The 21433-nt window shown below is 45.9% G+C and overlaps 1 protein-coding gene across 5 annotated transcripts; it reads right to left on the bottom strand.

Moving 5' to 3' along the window:
* Window positions 1–899: 899 nt before the first annotated feature.
* On the bottom strand, window positions 900–20175 carry LOC105018985 (potassium/sodium hyperpolarization-activated cyclic nucleotide-gated channel 1). Of its 5 annotated transcripts, XM_034288822.1 has the most exons (11): window positions 19642–20175; window positions 18855–19355; window positions 18033–18703; window positions 10055–10261; window positions 9586–9808; window positions 9070–9231; window positions 7389–7607; window positions 6389–6535; window positions 5947–6187; window positions 5124–5288; window positions 900–4728 (listed from the first exon to the last, which is right to left on the bottom strand). In XM_034288822.1, exons 3-11 carry the CDS (start codon window positions 18698–18700, stop codon window positions 2351–2353), a joined length of 4410 nt encoding a protein of 1469 aa, XP_034144713.1. In that variant the 5' UTR covers window positions 18701–18703; window positions 18855–19355; window positions 19642–20175; the 3' UTR covers window positions 900–2350. The 5 variants fall into 5 exon arrangements, with proteins under 5 accessions (XP_034144713.1, XP_028971605.2, XP_028971607.2 ...); XM_029115772.2 differs by having other exon boundaries at window positions 18033–19336; window positions 19637–20175; XM_029115774.2 differs by having other exon boundaries at window positions 18033–19278; window positions 19637–20175.
* Window positions 20176–21433: the final 1258 nt, after the last annotated feature.

Genomic DNA, 21433 nt, shown 5'->3' with positions numbered 1-21433 from the left:
GCCAGGTCGGGTGCATCCATGGATGACTCCAACCATCAGCATGATGCAACAGGAACCAGGATTCTTCGAACCAGGCCGTATTTTCAAGTTATCCAATGTTGCAGGATCATATCAGTGACAAAAACTGGTGAGGTGTGTTCACGGATTGTGCTGTCCTGCACCACTGTTATCTGCCGGGTTGTGGCCCACGTGTTAACTTGTTTTGTCACTGTTGTGCACGAAAAGCCGAGTATGGCAATCGTTTCTCACACCCTGGAACTTACGCACTCGGCAACAAAAGGATGGACCACGTTCAAAGATGCTTAGGTCACTCGTTTTGCCCACGCTAATGTTCAATCAAAAAGTGATTAAACGCATCCAAGATGCTCCGCTTGCTTCATATAACAAGATGTGACCTCATAATTCACCGTCTGTAGGAGCAATCAACTTCCATTAACAAGACGGTGTAATTAATAAACTGGACACTGCCTGCATAACCCTCTAACAATCATGCTCACGGGTATTAAAGATGATAATTCTTCCCTCCAGTGCGATTTCTTACTTCAGGACACAGGATATATAATGCAAATCACTGTGAGTGTAAATCCTCCAAGTCTTTTCAAAGGTGAAAAATAATACAATCCCCACTAAAGATGACAGTCTGGGGATGAGACTCTTGAACCCCTTTGAAGACTAATGGTGGGCGGAGAGGGGGTCAGCCTGTGGGTTACAGAGGGGTCATCCGTTCCAGTGCTGGAGGATATTCAATTAGAGAACGACAGTGATCCCAGTGTTTCCATCCACAGGCTTAACCTTAGGTATGAGTCTCCTTCCCCTATGAAAGTAGGACACACACACACACACATATACACACACACTCTCTCTCACTATCCCTCCATTCAATAACACTGAAGACAAACTGACTTTCTGAATTTGCTTTATTCTAGTTATCATCAAAAGCATTCTTGCCATCATCCTGGTCCTTGTAATTTTAAACATCATCAATAACATAATCATTAACTATAATTGTATTGATTTTGCTCAAAAGCTAAAGCTGTGATCACAAATAAAAAATAAAACATTTGGTCCTTAAATATACATTCTAGGCAACATGGTATCAAGGGTTAAAACAATAATGCTCTGTTGCTACCCACAAAACATCAAACAGTACTGGACATGACACCAGGGGGCGAGGGGGGACAGTGGAGGGGAGAGGACTGGCATGGTGGAAGGTGACAAAAAGAGCAAGAAAGATGAGAGAGACGGAGAGATACAGCAGATACAGAGAAATGAGAGATGGAGAAATAGAAAGAGAGAGAGAGAGCATCTGTGAAAGTATCTGGAGCTGTAGTTCACTTCAAAAGCTCTGTGACAGATGAAAGGAGGATCAGACAGACAGGGATAGATGACAGGAGGAAGGCAGACAGGAGCCAGAGCAGGTGAGGAGCCAGGGGGATAGAAGGAGAGAACAGAGAGAAGGGCGTGTATTTACAGGGAGCTAGGTGGAACCAATAAACCCACATCCACAGTGTACAAGGAAGCAGTAACAAGTGTCACACGAAAACAAATACAATTCGGTTACAGAGGTTGTGTGAACATATTGGTCCAAAGCTAAACACCACACACCTGGGACGACATTACTACATGTGGAACAATCGCTCCTAGTTACTGATCAATATGATGATCAACTTTAAGGTGATTAATAATCTCGATATGATTAATCATATAATGAGAAAATATTACATTTTGTGAAGAGCAGCAGGCAAGTGGGAAGTGGAGCTGGAAAACAGGAAGTGTCTATCGTATTCTTCGCCTTAGTACTGGCCACAAAACCTTCCTCCAATCAGCTGCATTGTCCTCATCTTTACTATCAAGTGTAATATCCCTCACACTGCCTGTCGACGTCTTTTTCCACTTAAGCTCCCTTGCTTGCTCCAATCACAGACACAGATATACATATACGTATGTATGTAAATATGAATGTATGAACTTTAAACATAAACTCTGATTCTATCCTAGCCTGTCAGAGCCATGAGAACAACACACATTCAGAGTCTGCACAACTCATTTGGCATCTCGAATCTCTCGTCACGCCATGTTGGCAACAGCACTTAAAGCTAGTGGCTTTAAGTTATGGAACGTTTGGTGCCAAGGTGGAGGACAGATCGATGAACTTCAATAGGCAGGACCCTATTCCCTACATTGTCTTACTTTATATGGGGCATGGAGTATTTTGTGACAACCTACACTGCATATCTACCTCTGGCCAATCAGTCCTCTCAAAAGTCCATCCTCCAATCAGATTATGTCCTCCAGGATCATCACATGTTGGCAGGCAGTTTGTGTGACTCTTTTCCCCTGTCTGGGGCAGCTAAGGGTGTTTGTCACTTCCCTTGGGTGAGGCAGAGGTCGGGGCAGAAGCAACTGGTGGGCAGGGGCTCTTCGGGAGCAGGGTGGCTGCACCCGGGGACAACTGAGTGGGTGGGAGGGGGCTAGTTTGAGTGGACAGATTTGGGGAATAGGAAAGGGGATTTTGAGGAGTGGAGGACAGTTTTGGGTTATGGATAGGAACGGGTGTGATTGTGGGAGTAACAGTGAATTTAGAAGTGGGCTTTGGGACAGGGGTTGGGACAGCTGTGGGCTGTTTTGGGGTCTGGGATGAGCCTTTTGTGGCGACTGGATCAGCGGAGGGAGTTTCCACAGGCCCTGTACGTGAGGTCTGTTTGGCAGTGTTTGCAGGGGCAGGCCTGGGGGTTAGGGTTGAGGTTGAGGCAGATGTTATAGGACTGGTAGGTGTTGGGGATAGAGTCGGAGTAGGAGGTTTGGAGGGGATAGGAGGTTGGGAGGAGGTACTAGTAGGGGTACAGGGTTTGGAAGGGGTAGGAGTTTGAGAAGGCGTTTGAGAGGGGGTAGGGGTATGGGTTTGGGGTGGGGTTTTGGAAAGGGTGGAGGTGGGCCCTGATAGAGGGGAAGGGGAGGGAGGTGTGGGGGAGGGTTTGATTAGGGGGCTTTGAAGAAGAGTGGGTGAGGAAGGGAGAGAGGAAGAGGAGGGAGAGGACTTGTGCCCATGAGCTTGTGGAATGTGGAGAGGACTACTGACAGAGGAGGGTGGGGGAGTGGAGGAGGGTGAGGGGGAAGAAGATCGAGAGGGAGGGGTATGAATTGGTTTAGGGCGAGGAGTTGAACTCAGGGGAAAGTTAATGGTTGCAGAGGAGGGAGGGGGAGTGGAAGAAGGAGAAGGGGAGCAGGAACGTGAAGGAGGTGAAGGGATGGGTTTGGGACGAGGAGTTGAGCTGAGTGGAAAAGTTCCAGCAGAGGGAGGGGTGGAGCAGGGCGGAGGAGAGGAGGAGCGGGAGGGGGGTGTAGGGGTGGGTTTGGGGCGAGGTGTCAGGGCTGGATTAGGGGAGGAGGGGGTGGGAGCAGGTGAGGTGGGGGCAGAGGAGAGGGGAGTTTGTTTGGGGGAGGTAAAAAAGGAAGCCAGGGGAGAAGCTGAGGGGAGTGTGTTCGTGCCTGCAGGGACAGGGTTAATGTGGGCGGTGGTGTGTGTGTGTGCCGGGACAGGACCAGGGAGGGTCTTTACTTGTGTCTGTGCATTGAAGAGGGGCATCTGTATTTGCTGTGTTGGAACCTGGACTGGTAGGGGGGTTGTCAGCACCCCCGCACTGCCCCCCCTGGCCAGCTGGGTCCCGGCCAGGAACGAGGCGGGCAGCAGGTTACCTCCAGAGGCCTTACGCTGGAGAGGGGGGTGAGGCTGCACGCCTGCCCAGGATCGGTGTGGGAGGGTGGGCTGAGAGGCAGAGAGGTGCCTGGCTTCCTGGGTGAGCCTCCCCAGTGCAGGCAGGCCCTGGGTGCTGCCTCCTCCGTGACGCAACAGCGCCTCCTTCGCCCTCTGCTGGCCACCTATGGAACTGCGGGTGTCCGACATGACACTGGAGGCAGAGATGGGATTCACAGGGTGGAACATGTGTGGTGTGGTGGCCACTCCTATCGCGGGGATTCCTGCTGCTCCACCAGTAACTGAAGGGTTTTCCGGCTGGAGGCGGAGACTATAATGCAGGGTCCTTCCTAATTGGACCGGCGTGGGGACAGAGGACGCCGGCGTAGGTGGGGTTTGAGTGGCAGTCTGTGATGTCACACATCCAGGGTTGCCCGCGGAGAAGGTGGTGGGGGGCGGGAAAGGAGGAAATCCCGCTCTAGGGGACAGCCCCCCCAACCCTCCTACCCCCATCATCCCAATTAAGGAACTGACCGAGGGGCGTAGGGGCTGCAGCCCTGGGGGGCGTGGTGGGGAGAGGGGGAAGGAGACGGAGGGCGATGGGGAAATGGTAGGGAGGAATATGGCGCCCCCTAGCGCATGTTGCTGCTGCAGTTGCTGCTGTAGATGTTGCTGCTGCTGCTGCTGGTGCATAAAGGCGATGGCCACGTTGGTCGTCGCTGCCGCCGTCTGGAGTGGAGCGTGGATCAGTGGGGCCCAGATGAGTGGGTGGGGCCTAGGGGAGACCGTACCGCTCCCTCCCGTGGCTCCTCCCCTTCCTGCGGCAGCAGCAGAGATGGCGTCCTGCATGGCTGGCATGCTGTCGTGTTTCACTATCTGCTGGACCAGCATGCTGTCACAGGAGCCTAGACCCCCCATAGCCAACCCTGCCCCGCCGCCCGCACCCCCTCCTCGACCGCCGCGCCCCAGACTACTGCCCCCCGCCATGGACCCCGCCTGGGACGACTTCCTCATCAGGACAGAGTTCTTCCTACCTGCATTGGAGAGCAATGAGAGGGAAGACATTAGAAGGAAACCATTGCAACAGGAACTAGCTGAGGATCTTTAGTGTTGAAAAACACATTGTATAAAAGCAAGAGTGATCAAGCAGCACAGTTCTTTGTACTGAGACAGACAGGACTGAGTAAGTGGTTCTATAGTACCTTGTTCTAACAGCTTTGTGCTTTTCAAACTATCTGAGCCTTTCTTGTTTCTGTCTCCCTTAACTGGCCTCACAAGTCTTCTGAATCTTTAAAGTCACTCAACAAAGCGCTTCAGTTCAAAAATGTTAATCCCTGACAAGGTCTAGAGGGGGGAGACATATAACTACATAAATTGCAATTATATTGAAAACTGGATCGATAGCTTGAGCCAAAGGGGGTCTCAGTACCAATGCGGTCCAAACGGTCGACGGCCACAGTCTCGAAGGCCCGTCTCATCATGGGGTGCTCCTCTAGGACTTCATTGAAGCTGTCAACACTGAGAGAGTAGAGACGACAGTACGTATCCGCTCTCACACTGGCTGTCCTACGGCCTCGCGTCAACAGACAGATCTCTAACAGATGGGGAGAGAAGAGAGGGAGTGAGGAGAGGGAGAGAAGAGAAGGAGTGAGGAGAGGGAGGGAAGAGAGGGAGGGAAGAGAGGGAGAGAAGAGAGGGAGAGAAGAGAGGGAGGGAAGAGAGGGAGGGAAGAGAGGGAGAGAAGAGAGGGAGGGAAGAGAGGGAGGGAAGAGAGGGAGGGAAGAGAAAGAGGGAAGAGAAGGAGGGAAGAGAAGGAGGGAAGAGAGGGAGAGAAGAGAAGGAGGGAAGAGAGGGAGGGAAGAGAAGGAGGGAAGAGAGGGAGAGAAGAGAAGGAGGGAAGAGAGGGAGTGAGGAGAGGGAGAGAAGAGAAGGAGGGAAGAGAAGGAGGGAAGAGAGGGAGAGAAGAGAGGGAGAGAAGAGAAAGAGGGAAGAGAGGGAGGGAAGAGAGGGAGGGAAGAGAGGGAGAGAAGAGAAGGAGGGAAGAGAAGGAGGGAAGAGAGGGAGTGAGGAGAGGGAGGGAAGAGGAATAAGAGGAGTTGATAAAAAGGAGGTAGGGGCCGGAGGGATTTAATACGGTTTTATTGAGGAAACTGATTTGATTGGTATGGTAGAAATGATTGAGTTGACTCGCCAAACCGCTGCCCCTCCCATCACCCTCACCCGTCCCACCCATGTATCACTCCTCTCCTCACCCCCAAAGTAGGAGCCGTCGCTGAGTTTGGTCTCCTTGTTTCCGCGGGTGAGTATGCTGACTCGTCCATGTTGTATGAAGTACATCTTGCGTCCCACAGTGCCCTCGCGGATGATGAAGTCATTGGGTTGGAACACCTCAAATCGCAGCTTGGTCAGCACCGTGGTCACAAAGTTAGGGTCCGCGTTAGCAAACAGCGGCATGTGAGCCACAAGGCTACGGCAGTTAAAGCTAACTATAGCCTGGGCGAGGGAAAAAGAGAGAGACCGAGAGAGAGAGAGAGAGAGAGGACAGAGAGAGGAGGTGGAAATAGATGGGGAGACATTAATGAGCTGGAATGCACAATAACCGACTTCCATCAAGGTGTAATTCTGTTCAATGTAGTCAGGTGTTTTCCAGCTGAACTACAGCCAGCTTTTCCAGCGTGTAATGGCGGGTGTCACCTCCTTCAGTGGTTCGCTCAGTTCTCCCAGGATGTTCTCCTCGTCAAACATCTTGCCCTGGAAGCGATGCTCGTAGTACTCATGGATCCTCTGGCGCACGTCCGCAGGGAGCTTGTGGAAAGACATGTACTGCTCCACCTGTTTATACTGCATGACAATGTGAATACAACGTTAACACAATGATAATAAAACCACACAAACACTGTCGTTTTTCACTGCAGCATAATACACATGTAACAGGTAACGGAGTATTTTTCGTTACTGTCTCCTAACTATGAGGATCCAAGTAATGTGACGATGGTTGATGGAGAGAGAGACGGGGGAGGGATAGAGAGACGGGGGAGGGATAGAGAGAGAGAGAGATGGGGGAGGGATTGAGAGAGAGAGAGATGGGGGAGGGATAGAGAGAGAGAGAGGGAGATGGGGGAGGGATAGAGAGAGAGAGAGAGAGAGAGGGAGAAGGGAGAGAGAGAGACAGGTGAGGATAGAGAGACGAGGGAGGGATGGAGTGAGAGAGAGAGAGAGAGGGGGAGAGAGAGACAGGTGAGGATAGAGAGACAGGGGAGGGATAGAGAGAGAGAGGGGGGGGGGGAGACAGGTGAGGATAGAGAGACGGGGGAGGGATAGAGAGAGAGAGACAGGTGAGGATAGAGACACAGGGGAGGGATAGAGAGAGAGAGATAGGAGAGACAGGTGAGGAAAGAGAGATGGGGGAGGGATTGAGAGAGGGAAGTGATCAAGAGATTGAGAAGGAATAGAGAGAGATGGAGGGATAGAGAGACATGGGAGGGATAGAGAGAGATGGAGGGATAGAGAGAGATGGGAGGGATAGAGAGAGATGGAGGGATAGAGAGAGATGGGAGGGATAGAGAGATTGAGGGATAGAGAGAGATGGAGGGATAGAGAGAGATGGGAGGGATAGAGAGAGATGGAGGGATAGAGAGAGATGGAGGGATAGAGAGAGATGGGAGGGAGGTGTAGAGACGGTCCAGCCTCTTACCTTCTCCTGATACTGTCGTCTGGATGAGTCCAGGGACTGGATGAGAGCAGTGGCGTGGCCGATAAACATGGCATAGCAGGTGGCACCCACGATCATACTGAGCATGGTGAGCCACACGTCGGTCATGCCCTCTGGAGCCTGGGCCCCGTAGCCAATACAAAGCATGTGGCTCATGGCCTTGAACAGGGCATAGGAGTACTGCACCCCCCACGTGTCGTTCTGGAGGAGACGGAGACGGAGATAGTTGCACACACCATTCAACTGAGTGAGACCAAAAGCAGAAGCTTTGGAATGAGGGAAATGGATGAGGTGAGAGAGGAGGTACTTAGGGCAAGGAATGTAGACAGGGAGGGATGACAGGTGTACACTGGTTCAAACAGTGAATTTCGACACATCACTTCAGAGAAATGCACAGCAGTTGATGTAACAGCTACAGGACAGATGATAACTCCGGCTGTACGTTTCTGGGTAGTTGCTCATCGCTTTTAACCGTCCTGTTCTGTTAAATCGTCTGGGGGGGGGGGGCTTGCTCTGGGGGGAAAAATGTGAGCGTCAGCTGGCCTAGCAACAGTCACCCTGGCAACCCTGGAGGAAATCCTACCGAGACATGAGCCAGCAAAACACACCACTGTGTGAAGGTGTGTGTTAATGAGAGGGTATTCACATGAGTGTGTGTTCATATGAGTGTGTATTCATTCATCTCTATCTATTCCATCAGTGGGCTGTTTTAATTGGGAGATGTTTCACTGTGTTGATTGTCCCTTTTTTTTCCGAACCAGACATGCTGCAACATGAACCAATGAACAAAGACAGAGAGCCAACAGCATCACTTAGAACCACAGTCATGCATGTATCAATGTGAACACAGTCTCATACACAAGGAGATGTACCTTATATACACTCTGTTTCATCACCACACACAATGTTCCAAATTCACTTTCCACACACTGAGCACTGAGGGCTGGGCGATTTGGTCAAAAATGTATATCAGAATATATTACAGATTTTCTTTCATTACGATATGGAGGAGGAATATTAAAAAAGATGGTAAATTCAGTGGAAACTGAGCATCCAATATAATACAGGTGTGCATGCTGAGACTTGATCACATGTGAAAGTCATTACTGATTCTCATTATGTTCCTATAGAGCTTTTCTTGGACAACTGACTATAAGAAATATGAGATATAAAAGACTAAATAAACGTGTGGTCAATATATTTCCGTCACAGACCTGAGTAAAATAGATTCCAAAATGTATTACAGAACAATAAATAACAACCAGGCTAGCCTAGTTCAGCCGGCCTGCAGGTAGAAGTGACAGTGGTGAGCCAGGGAGGAGGCTTGAAGAGTAGCTATTTATGAGTCCAGTCAAGAAACCTAGTAGCCATTAGACATAGATTTTGGAAAATTTACATTACTTTATAACAAAACAATTATCACAAAATAAAGTCAGTACAGTACAGTTAAATTATTATGTGACATGCAGTGATATTGGATCCTGACCTGAAACGGTATTAGATATTTTGTAGGACATTGTCCAACAGTTTTTTTCTGCCTCAAAAATCTCTGATTATTCATGGGAACAAAATAAGCTATTACTTTTGGTGCAAAATATTTTTTTATTTGGTCAAACCCGATCTGTCCCGAGTGTTCCAACATGCCCCCATAAAACCAACTCACCACCATGTTGTTCTTGGACACCCAGCAGTCTGAGGGGAACTCCTGCAGCATGGGAACCAGGAATTGCAGACACCCGTCCCAGTGGCACAGCAGCAGCATCATGCCGATCAGGTTCACTATCCTCACCATTGCACTGGCAAGGTCATAGGTCATATGGAAGATCTAATAGGGAGACACTTGGACATCACATTTCTTTCACCTTTGATGATAGCAACCTACTCCGGAGTGAAGTGATTTATCTGATGCTTCCATAGCTGTCCCTCTACCCCTGAACTGCCAGGCCCCCCTCTACTCATCTCCCCCCGCCTTCCCCGCCTTCCACCTCTCAGCGGGCCGTTCTTCTGACTGCTCCTCTGACTGCTCCTCTGACTGCTCCTCTGACTGCTCCTCTGACTGCTCCTCTGACTGCTGTGATAGCTGTGGTGAGCGAAGCTATTATATTTACCCTCCCCTTTGTCCACAGTCCTCTCACTTTCCTCTCTCTCCTCCCACTCTCTCTCCCCCTGGTCCTCTCACCTCCTCCCATTGATGGATGTAACGTATCAGTCGTGACAGGCGCAGCAGGCGCAGCAGGCTGAGGATCTTGGTGAAGCGTACGATGCGGAGGGCCCTGGCCGTCCTGTAGACCTCTGAGTCTAGCCGAGCCTCCAGATCCACCATCAGGAAGATGTAGTCCACTGGGATGGACGACACAAAGTCCACCGTGAACCAGCTTCTCAGGTAGCGCTGCCTGATAGCCCTGTGGCGACACAGCAGGAGATTACAGTCCTGTGGTCTCAAAGTCAGCTTAGCAGAGCACAGAGCAACATTGATTCCTATGGCCCCGCTAATTAAGGTCTCACAGAATAAGTAAGCAATACACTTTCAACACAGACACAGACACAGACACGCACGCATTATAGAAATCTCTATCCATGTGGGGACACAGAAAGGGAATCCTATGTAACCCTGTCTTCTACACACACAAATACACAAACGTACTAACTTGGGATCTAGCAGTATCTCCGTGCTGTCCTCCTTGACGATGCCGGTCCTAAAGTTCAGGACAAGGTCGACCAGGAAGAGAGTGTCAGAGACCACGTTGAAAATGATCCAGGGAGGAGTGTTTTCATCCTTGAAGAAGGTGATTCCCACTGGCAGGATTATCAGGTTACCCATCATCAGACACAACATTATCAGGTCCCAGTAGAACCTGGGAGGTGACAGAGAGTAGCTCGATCAAAACCACTGACAGATCCAAATGACAGATCCTGTTTTATAATTTAACCCATTGTTACACTCTTCTCATTCTTCTGCTCATTGATCAGTAAGGTATTGAAAACTAGCCATACAAATACTTGTAAAAATAGTACCATAACAATAATAAAACGGTAAAGCAATGATCCAGATTAACTATAATACCTACTGTAAACACAAATGATTGGCAGCTTTGACAGAGATGAGCATAAAAGACTGTACAAAATGAATTATTCAAAAAACTAATGTGTATCAACTTTCAGACTAACACACTTGCTCTTAAAAACAAAAGACAGGGGTCAGAAAGATTACCACCCCTGCTTAAAATACTCCAGCACCGTCCTCTTTGAACGGATAACGATACCAAGCATTTTCCTTATAATGATTTATTCACTGATACAGAATATTTCCAGATTCTAAATATAATTTTCCTGTGCCTAATGATATTTTCCAAGTACCAGCTCATGTAATGAAAACCGTGCCAATAATCTTGACACCTGTCCTTTCTAGATCCTCCTATCACCTGATAATCTAGAGTGGAGCCGTGGACCATTGGTCTCTCCCGGCTCCATGCAAACACTCCGAGGTTCACTGCCATCTCCACCCACCAGCCCCGTCTCATCTTCACCTGCCCACGCCGAGGTTCACTACTGTCTCCACCCACCAGCCCCGTCTCATCTTCACCTGCCCATGCCGAGGTTCACTACTGTCTCCACCCACCAGCCCCGTCTCATCTTCACCTGCCCATGCCGAGGTTCACTACTGTCTCCACCCACCAACCCTGTCTCATCTTCACCTGTCTCCCTTTGATTCCCACCAGCCTTGAGGGGAAGTCATAGTAATGATGAAAGTTATTAATGTTTTTTTTAGAGTAATTGCCTTACAATAAAATATGATTTTCTAAAAATGCTGACCAAATTCAGTATTTGAATTAGAAATGTAATGCAGTCTTTCTCCCGGATGCCAATAGTTCATAAAGTGACAAACATGCACACATAGACTCCCACATTCACTCCCACACATACTCCCACATTCACTCCCACACACACTCCCACATACAGTGGGGAGAACAAGTATTTGATACACTGCCGATTTTGCAGGTTTCCCTACTTACAAAGCATGTAGAGGTCTAATTTTTATCATAAGTACACTTCAACTGTGAGAGACGGAATCTAAAACAAAAATCCAGAAAATCATATTATATGATTTTTTTATAATTAATTTGCATTTTATTGCATGACATAAGTATTTGATACATCAGAAAAGCAGAACCTAATATTTGGTACAGAAACCTTTGTTTGCAATTACAGAGATCATATGTTTCCTGTAGTTCTTGACCAGGTTTGCACACACTGCAGCAGGGATTTTTGTTTCTGTACCAAATATTAGGTTCTGCTTTTCTGATGTATCAAATACTTATGTCATGCAATAAAATGCAAATTAATTACTTAAAAATCATGTGATTTTCTGGATTTTTGTTTTAGATTCCGTCACTCACAGTTGAAGAGTACCTATGATAAAAATTACAGACTTCCACATAAGTGGGAAAACCTGCAAAATCGGCAGTGTATCAAATACTTGTTCACCCCACTGTACACTCCCACACACAGTCTCTCACATGGTCTAGTCACCAAGGTGGACCTGGGTTCACAGCCATGACAATTAATAAAAGGATTCAATTAGGGAAACAACCACCCTGGACAGCTGCCGTGGTGGATAAAGACGGAAAAAGGGAACAGATTCCTGAATAGCATCACATCCATATCAAGATGTAATGCCACTATCTCACCTCCCCACAGACCACACAACTCCAGTGGGTCTGGTGATCGGCCAAAGTCAGTGGATTAACATTAGAACAGACCATACCATAATCTGTTATGTCTGGGATGAGATGAGCTTGGATTAACATTAGAACAGACCATACCATAATCTGTTATGTCTGGGATGAGATGAGCTTGGATTAACATTAGAACAGACCATACCATAATCTGTTATGTCTGGGATGAGATGAGCTTGGATTAACATTAGAACAGACCATACCATAATCTGTTATTTCTGGGATGAGATAATCTTGGACTAACATTAGAACAGACCATACCATAATCTGTTATGTCTGGGATGAGATGAGCTTGGATTAACATTAGAACAGACCATACCATAATCTGTTATTTCTGGGATGAGATAATCTTGGATTAACATTAGAACAGACCATACCATAATCTGTTATGTCTGGGATGAGATGAGCTTGGATTAACATTAGAACAGACCATACCATAATCTGTTATGTCTGGGATGAGATGACCTTGGATTATCATTAAAACAGACCATACCATAATCTGTTATATCTGGGATGAGATGAGCTTGTTAACTGATGGCTAACCACCTAAGGTTAAGATGTTTGTCAATATTATAACAACTGAACAACTATTATGCAACATGTCACGTTTTCTTTTCACAGGTTGTAAAAATGTATGCATTGTTCATTTTCTGTGATTTTTGTTGTTATAATATTAAGAACGATATTTGTGAAAGAATAGAGTGTCCCAATTTACCAAGAATACCAAGAATAGTCAAGAATTTTAAGAATGTCTACCAACATTAACAAAACATCAACTATGAGGCTGACAAGGGACTGACCTGGAACTGACCTGGGACTGACCTGAAACAGACCCGAACTGACCTGGGACTGACCTGGGAAACCCAGGTCAAGTGCAGAAGGAGCATTTCAAAAATCTGGCAGCATTCAAATTAAGCAGACCTGGGCTCCATTGAAAAGTCCTTCAGTGTCACATAACCACGACAGATCAGCTCTCTCCACAGTTAATTAATAAAAAAATGAAATATTACACATTTACTCCATTTTGAAACATAACAGAAAACGAATAAAACTGCTAAACAAACTTGATTGTTATCTGTCCTTCCCTCTGTTCCCACCCAAAATACAACAACATAAGGGAAACATTCTACCCAGATTTACTAAAAATACACCTAATTTAAGACATAAACAATCTGCCCAACCTGCAGAGGAAGAAGTCCACTAGCTGCTAGCAAAATGTGTCACCCTCCGCTACAACCAGAGAAAGAGGTGAAGGAAGTTACAGTTGATTTGTTTACTTAATTACTTGACTAATTAAATTTATATACATACTTACACCTAACACCTAAGAAAACACATAAAATCATTAAAGACATACAAACACTTACACTGAGACACTTCTATTGACAATCTCATTTCACCTCATTATACCTCTTTAGTGTTGTCATACATACAGAATTATCTTCCAGCAATCATATATAAAAAAAGAAATGTTACTAATCAAATAGAAATACGTCTAAGATTATTACATTATTGCTATTTTATTATATGAATACCAAAATCACATATGGCAACACTAGAAAATACATTTACAGAAGTAAATGTGGTGTGTACCCTTGTTTGCGTTGGAAAAAAAGTATTTTGAAGTTGTGATAACCATGTGAAACAAAGTTGGTTTTGTACCTGTTATTCATGTAATCTCATTTGGCTTTAGTTCAGTCTCTCATTATGTATCAGCTTAAATATTGACAGAGGGGGTTTATCTTATCATAAAGTGACGGGTGTGAGAGCTTATCACAAGACTAAATAAAGATAGATTTTACACAAACAGTTGCACATCGACATACACACACACACACACATACACACAAACCCACACACCACCTCCAGAGACCAAGGTCACTTAGTGCATTGCCTCTAATCTTTCTGTCTTTCTCTCCCTCGCTCTCTCTTCATCAATCTGTCTCTCCCTTTTATATTCATAGCTCCAATTTACAGGTACCTCATTGAAAGGTTAGATGCCTGAAATATGCATAATGAATACGCCACATGCATAATTTACATTATTATGCATCATTTATCAATTTTCGATTGTGATAGCAGACTGAATAATTGCAGTAATTTACATAGAGTGGATATAAAAAGTCTACACACCCCAGGATTTTGTGATGTAAAAGAATGAGACAAAGATAAATAATGTCAGAACCTTTTCCACTTTTAATGTGACCTATAATGTGAACAATTCAATTGAAAAACAAACTGAAATCTTCGAAGGGGGAAAAATGAAAAATAAAAACCATACAATAACCTGGTTGCATAAGTGTGCACACCCTTTTATAACTGGGGATGTGGTGGTGTTCAGAATTAGCCAACCACAATCAAACTCATGTTAAATAGAAGTCATTACACACCTGCCATCATTTGAAGTGACTCTGATTAATCACAAATAAAGTTCAGCTGTTCTAATAGGATTTCCCTGACATTTTCTTAGTTGCATCTCAGAGCAAAAACCATGGTCCGCAGAGAGCTTCCAAAGCATCAGAGGGATCTCATTGTTGAAAGATATCAGTCAGGAGAAGGGTACAAAATAATTTCCAAAGCATTAGATATACCACGGAACACAGTGAAGACAGTCATCATCAAGTGGAGAAAATATGGCACAACAGAGACATTACCAAGAACTGGACGTCCCTCCAAAATGGATGAAAAGACGAGAAGAAAACTGGTCAGGGAGGCTTCCAAGAGGCCTACAGCAACATTTAAGGAACTGCAGGAATTTCTGGCAAGTACTGGCTGTGTGCTACATGTGATAACAATCTTCCGTATTCTTCATATGAATGGGCTATGGGGTAGGGTGGCAAGACGGAAGCCTTTTCTTACAAAGAAAAACATCCAAGCCCGGCTGAAGTTCGCAAAAACAAACATCAAGTATCCCAAAAGCACATGGGAAATTGTGTTATGGTCTGATGAAACCAAGGTTGAATTCCAAAAGTTATGTTTGGCGCAAAAACAACATTGCACATCACCCAAAGAACACCATATACACAGTGAAGCATGGTGGTGGCAGCATCATGCTTTGGGGCTTTTTTTCTTCAGCTGGAACTGGGGCCTTAGTCAGGGTGGAGGTAATTATGAACAGTTCCAAATACCAGGCGGTTTTGGCACAAAACCTTCAGGCATCCATTAGAAAGCTGAAGATGAAGAGGAAGTTCAAATTATAGCACGGCAATGACCCAAAGCACACATCCAAATCCACAAAAGCATGGCTTCACCAGAAGAAAATTATCTTTTTGGAATGGCCCAGCCAGAACCCAGACCTGAATCCAATTGAACATCTGTGGGATGATCTGAAGAGGGCTGTGCACAGAAGATGTCCTCGCAATCTGACAGATTTGGAGCAAAGAAGAGTGGGCAAATATTACCTCATCAAGATGTGCCATGCTAATAGACTCCTACCCAAAAATATTGAGTGCTGTAATAAAATCAAAAGTTTAGTTTAAAGGGTGTTTTTTCTCAAAGATTTCAGTTTGTTTTTCAATTGAATTGTTCACGTTATTGGTCACATTAAAGGTGGAAAAAGTTCTCACATGATTTATCTTCGGTCTCATTATTTTACATCACAAGAACCTGGCATTTTAACAGGGGCGTGTAAACTTTTTATATCCACTGTATTGTGATTGTATGTGAGAATGCTAATAAGTATAGAGGGAGAATATAAAGTGCTCTTCTCATCTCAATATCCCCACCTCCATCTCCTTCCCTCAATCTCCTTCCTCCAACTCCCTCCCTCACCCCACGCCCATCACATGACTGGAATAGGACAGGAACAGGTGACTATGATCTGCACTGAGTTGTAGAATATATGAAAGGAAAAAAGAAAGTGTAATAATACACCGTGTGTACATTATGTGTGTATGTGTGAAGTCGTGTGTCCATGTGTGCACGCAATGGTGTGTGTGTGTGTGTGTGTGTGTGTGTGTGTACATGTGTGTCTATGTGTGCATGTGTTCGATTGAGGCTGCCGGAACTGAAATGGGCCAGAGCCTGGGGGATCAACTCATCCATTGTTTCTTAGGCCTGGTTGGAGATTACTACTCAGTCTCTTTCTGTCTCTTTCTCTGTTTCTCTCTCTGTCTCTCGGTCGCTCAGTTTCTCTGTCTCTCTGTCTCGGTCTCGCCATCTCTTTGTTTCTCTCTCAGTCTCTGTTTCTCTTGCTGTCTCTCTTTCTGCCTCTCTGTCTCCATCTCTCACAGTCCCTCTGTCTCTCTTAGTATTTCTCTCTGGGTTTTCTGTCTCTCTCTGACTCTTTCTTTCCACCCAAGACAACTAGCAGCCAGTAGACGTTTTCAGATGTTACAAGCATCCCAGATATAATGACTAGATCTGATTCCCTGAAGGGATTTCAACATGATTACATGATCACAGACATCCATTGCCGGATGTCATAAACATTTGAATCTAAATCAAGAAATATTTTCCCCTAAAGACATTTGTCATTTAAAAACACTGTCAGTATGTGGTCAGCAGGTGGTGCTGTGTTGGGTTCCATCAGACCATACAACGAAAGGCAGGCCTCCATTAACTGGGAATAATTTTTATGGGCAAACAAAGCTGTGACAACTGACATCACATTAATTTCACACAGAGAACACACAGTGTGTTGTGTCAGTCTGTTTGTTGGTGTGTGCAGTGTAAGTGTGTGTGTGTGTGTGTGTGTGTGTGTGTGTGTGTGTGTGTGTGTGTGAATGTGTGATTGTGTTGTTTTACCTATTCACATCCTATTATTACATCTCCATCAGATTGCCGTCATGGTAAAATTAATCAACTACAGTAAACATGAACTAGAAAAAGATACAGTAACAGGCAACAACCTGTCAGAGTCTCTCTCCCATCTCTCTCTCTACACTTCCCTATTTCTTACCCACCTTCTCCACACATCCTATCTGACCCTACCTAACCTCTTTCATTAGTGAGGCTGATTTCCCCTATTCAGAAATCTGTTCCACTATCATCTGCACAGCACCACTCAAGGATCCGACTCTACCTCAGCCTGTCTATCTTCTCAGCCTTCATCTCTCCCTCTGTCTTCTCAGCCTTCATCTCTCTCTCTGTCTTCTCAGCCTTCATCTCTCCCTCTGTCTTCTCAGCCTTCATCTCTCCCTCTGTCTTCTCAGCCTTCATCTCTCCCTCTGTATTCTCAGCCTTCATCTCTCCCTCTGTCTATCTTCTCAGACTTTTTCCCAATAGCTTTTCCCCACTCTCACTGTCTCCATCACCAGTCTGAAAGACTTAATTGAAACCTTATCAAACCCATTCACAAATCCCCATCAGCGGTTATACGGAAAGGACACTAGAATACGAGGTTACAGTAAAAGACAATATGGATGGCATTAAAAATACTCTCTCCCTTTCATGGGTACCTTCAAGATATATGGGTGACATTCTCTCCCTCTATGCTGTCCTGTCTTCCACACATGTTTCTATTCTCCCTCCCTCACCGCTCTCCCCTCTCTTTCCATACAGTTGTGGTTCAGTTAAAGTGTGGCATTGCCTGTCCAGCGACGGGCTGACCTGTTCCCCACACTGCCTAACAGTATATCATCAACACCTCCCTCTCCTCCGTGGCCACTCCTTTCTCCACCCATCATCTATCACTTACTCCAAACATCCATCCATTTCTCCATCAATCCTTCCTTTGTTTCTTTCTTAGCTGAAGAAGTCAGAGATGTTTTCCCCTCTCACCGCTTTATTCTCTCTCCCACCCAGACCCATCCAGACCATGCACCCATCCCTCACTCCCTCCCCCGCCACCCTCCCTCTTTTCCTCTCCCCGGGCAGGGCTTTACCAACCATGACGTCGCTGTATGAGTCTATGATGCACATCCTTCCCTAAGGGTGTATTGGTGCTTACCTGAAGTCGCTGTAGGGGTGAATAATCCACTCCCCAGCTGATTTCAGCCTCTCCTGCTCCATGGCCACTGCCTTGTGGGATCCAAACATGCGTAGGCTGAACTTGTTGACTCCTGGTTGCAGCATGGCTCCAAACTGTCTCTGGATGAACGTGGACTGGTTGGAGTAGCTGTAGTCCTCCCCGTCCAGACCCATACCGAACCCTCCCACCCCCCCGGGTCCAGACAGACCGTCTGGCGTCCCCGCCATGGTGTTACAAGCCGTGGTCGTGGTGGTTTCCGGGCCCATTGCCACCACGACCACTCCGGTGCCAGTGGAGGAGGAGGTGGAGGCGAGGGCAGCGCGTGACGAGGCAAAGCCAACAGAGCGCTGCTGGGCAGAGGATGAGGGGACTGAGGGAGGGGGTAAGGGGACGGGGGTGGTTGGGGTACCCGCTGATCGGAAGGGGAGGCCGTCTCTGGTGGCACTCAAGATGGAGAGGCGCCGTCGCCCCCCCCCGGATCCGGACCCCTCGACCCCTGACCTATCACCCTCCAGAGAGGCCTGGGAGAGACGATATCCTGGGGAGGACAGGCTGCCCTTACTGCGCCTCTTAGAGTCTCCTCCACCACGACCAGGGCGACCCTCACCCACCCCAGGGGGACCCACACCTCCGGCCACCCCATCCATCCCCTAACCAGGGGGGCAAAGGGAGGGCAATGTAAATTATCACTCACCCTTTGGAAACAGATAATCAAAATTGGACAAGATGTCCTGTCAGTGTAAAACTATAGGAGCATAATAAAAGGCTATTAAGACAGTCTGGGAAAATAGAAAGGTTGACCTCATGGTTTTAGAGTCTCCAATGGCTTGTAGCTTTCTGTCTCCTCACCATAGTGCCAGAACAGACAGCTCACACGTCCCTGCCCCCACGGATCTGTCCATCCTCCCCTCCTAAATGACCACTCAAAAACAAAAATAAATCCCTCCAAATATATCACGGCACTGCTTTCTTTTTTTACTCCTTTCCCAGCTCGCTGGTCCTCATGGAGATTTCACCATCCTCCTTTCTCCTTCTATGTCCTTGGAACGGTACTCTCCGCCCGAGGCCCACCCTCTGCTCTCCACTGCCGCCCTCAACATTTCGACGCTGGGCATATTGGCACCGAATTCCCGGTCTCTCTCTTGGATAATTAGATCGCTCTTTGACCCTTCTTCTCTGTTGAGGCTATGTCTCCCTCTTTCTCTTCCCGACATATGATAGTATTCTGTAAGAGTTCATCCCAAAAGATGAGAGGTGGTAGTTTTTGGGAGGTAGTAATCTGCCTATGAATGACAAGCACACCTGAGCATAGTCAGAAAGGATCAGTTCGTTTCAACGAACAAATGCACATGAGAAGCACACAGACACTCACATTCTGACTCATTCGTGCGCTGATTCATAGCCTTCAGACGCGCTCTCAGACACAAACACGCAGACAGACACAAAGACACACAAATATACAAAAGTGCAAAGGCAAGTGTACATACATCAGTTTATCCTGAATTATCACCGACCCTATGTAACGTACAACGTAACCAAGCGGCAAAGAACATAACGGCAAAGAACATAGCCAATATACGCACCTCACCTCTTTACCGAGAAGATTCTATTTGACTATGCGCCCAAAACAGAGCACGCTGTCACCGTCAGCAGCTGAGTTTTTATTCGGTCAACTTGATGTCAGGAACCCAGTTGTGACAGCCAGAACAGACAACTTGGACAGGTTCAAGATTGGATTTCTCCAACATCTCCCGATAAATGTTCTGCTATTTCAGATGCAGTTCCCCTCCTCCTCTATTTTTCCTGTCATTGAAATGACATCTTTCCTTGCTCCGTTACAGCGACATCTTTGGAGTCCATCCTCTATTCATTTAGGCTACGATTATTAAAACCTAAATGTGTGCCTTGAGATAAATCTTAATTAATAAAACCAAGAAAATTTACCAGGCTACACTCAACTGCATCAAAGTCCTGTTTCAAATGCGAAAACTTGTTGAGCTCGAGATAGAAGCCGACTTTTTTGAATAGGCTATTTTATTTTATAAAATAATTCAAAAGAAATTAGACTCATCTAAATATTCTAATTCCATGCTGACTTCTAAACGCCCGTCCTCTCAGGCACGCACACAACAGTCTGAATCAAATCAGCTTGTTGCCATGGCAGCCGTATCCTCATCACCCCCCTACCCGCCGGCGCGAGACGTACGCAAAAAAATGATTGGGATCTGAACATGACGAAACACATTTCTGTATAAACATCTAGGAATTAGTAATTTTAATTATACCCGTCACAGTATTTATATTGTAAAACACTGAACATGTTAAGACTTCCGCGTCAATTTGATGGGTCTTCCCAAAAACACGCATTTCACGACGAGGGCGGAGCCTTACGTATTTCGTCACAATGAGCACAGAGTGCATGATCCATGTTCTATGCTCGTTCTCGGAACTATCAGCATCCGTTGTAATTGTACGTTTTTCAAATAATAGCCTACGTAATACGTAGATTTTATTTTTAAACAATAGCATTTTTTTATGTAAATAATTGACAGACTAGTTCGAGATTTTGACAAAATCTTTGAGAATACTATAGCCCACAGGTGTCAAACCGGTTCCACAAAGGGCCGAGTGTCTGCAGGTTTTTGGTTTTTCCTATAAATTGGTTCCTAGTTCATACCTACACAACCAGGTGAGGGTAGAAACTAACCAATCAGTGACCTAATGAACCAATCAAGTACAAGGAGAGAGCAAAAACCTGCAGACACTCGGCCCTCCGTGGAACCGGTTTGACACCTCTGCTATAGCCCTAACCCTAATACTATTAGGCCTACATCTGCTGAGTAACTCCGTTCTCTCTAGGACTATAGGCTAATATTGAAAGCTGAGTTTACAATAATAACCTAAGACCCAATAATCACAATAATCACAAAGTGTAATTTAGCAACCCTCCTTTTTACGATTCCCTATCAGTGAATAAATTTTGTGAATATTATCAATCCGATAAATGTAAAAGTTGTATAGGCCTATGTTAAATTTATTACTTCAAGCAAGCACGGAGTATAAACGATTTTACGATAAACATGTTTGTAAAGTGTGAACGCATACAAAGTCAATCTAAATGTAGGCCTACAATTCAGTAAATTGTACACTCCATACATTTATTAGTTGAATGCTATAGGCCTATATCCTAAATAGAAATACATTTCTATGTTAAAAATGATAGACAGCAAATATATTTTGACAAAGCCTTCATTTTCCAACTTTACTAGCAGAGAGAGAGAGAGAGCAGGGAGGATGTAATTACGAAACTGCTTTCAAAAGTGTATACACTATTGAAAACGTCCACACTTCACCCATCTGTGAGAGACAGAAAATCCATA

Source organism: Esox lucius, chromosome 20, assembly GCF_011004845.1.
Source record: "Esox lucius isolate fEsoLuc1 chromosome 20, fEsoLuc1.pri, whole genome shotgun sequence".
Taxonomy (NCBI): Eukaryota; Metazoa; Chordata; class Actinopteri; order Esociformes; family Esocidae; genus Esox; species Esox lucius.
Note: the sequence above shows the minus strand (reverse complement) of the source record. Positions and strands in the feature narration are given on the sequence as shown.

Excerpts from the sequence above, each read along its gene's own strand:
- LOC105018985 (XM_029115772.2), bottom strand. The coding sequence starts at position 18,700 with ATGGATGGGGTGGCCGGAGGTGTGGGTCCCCCTGGGGTGGGTGAGGGT. Across the intron at positions 10,262-18,032 it reads CACCCCTACAGCGACTTCAG|GTTCTACTGGGACCTGATAA; the intron begins GTAAGCACCAAT and ends GTCACCTCCCAG. Across the intron at positions 9,809-10,054 it reads GAGATACTGCTAGATCCCAA|GGCTATCAGGCAGCGCTACC; the intron begins GTTAGTACGTTT and ends GTGTCGCCACAG.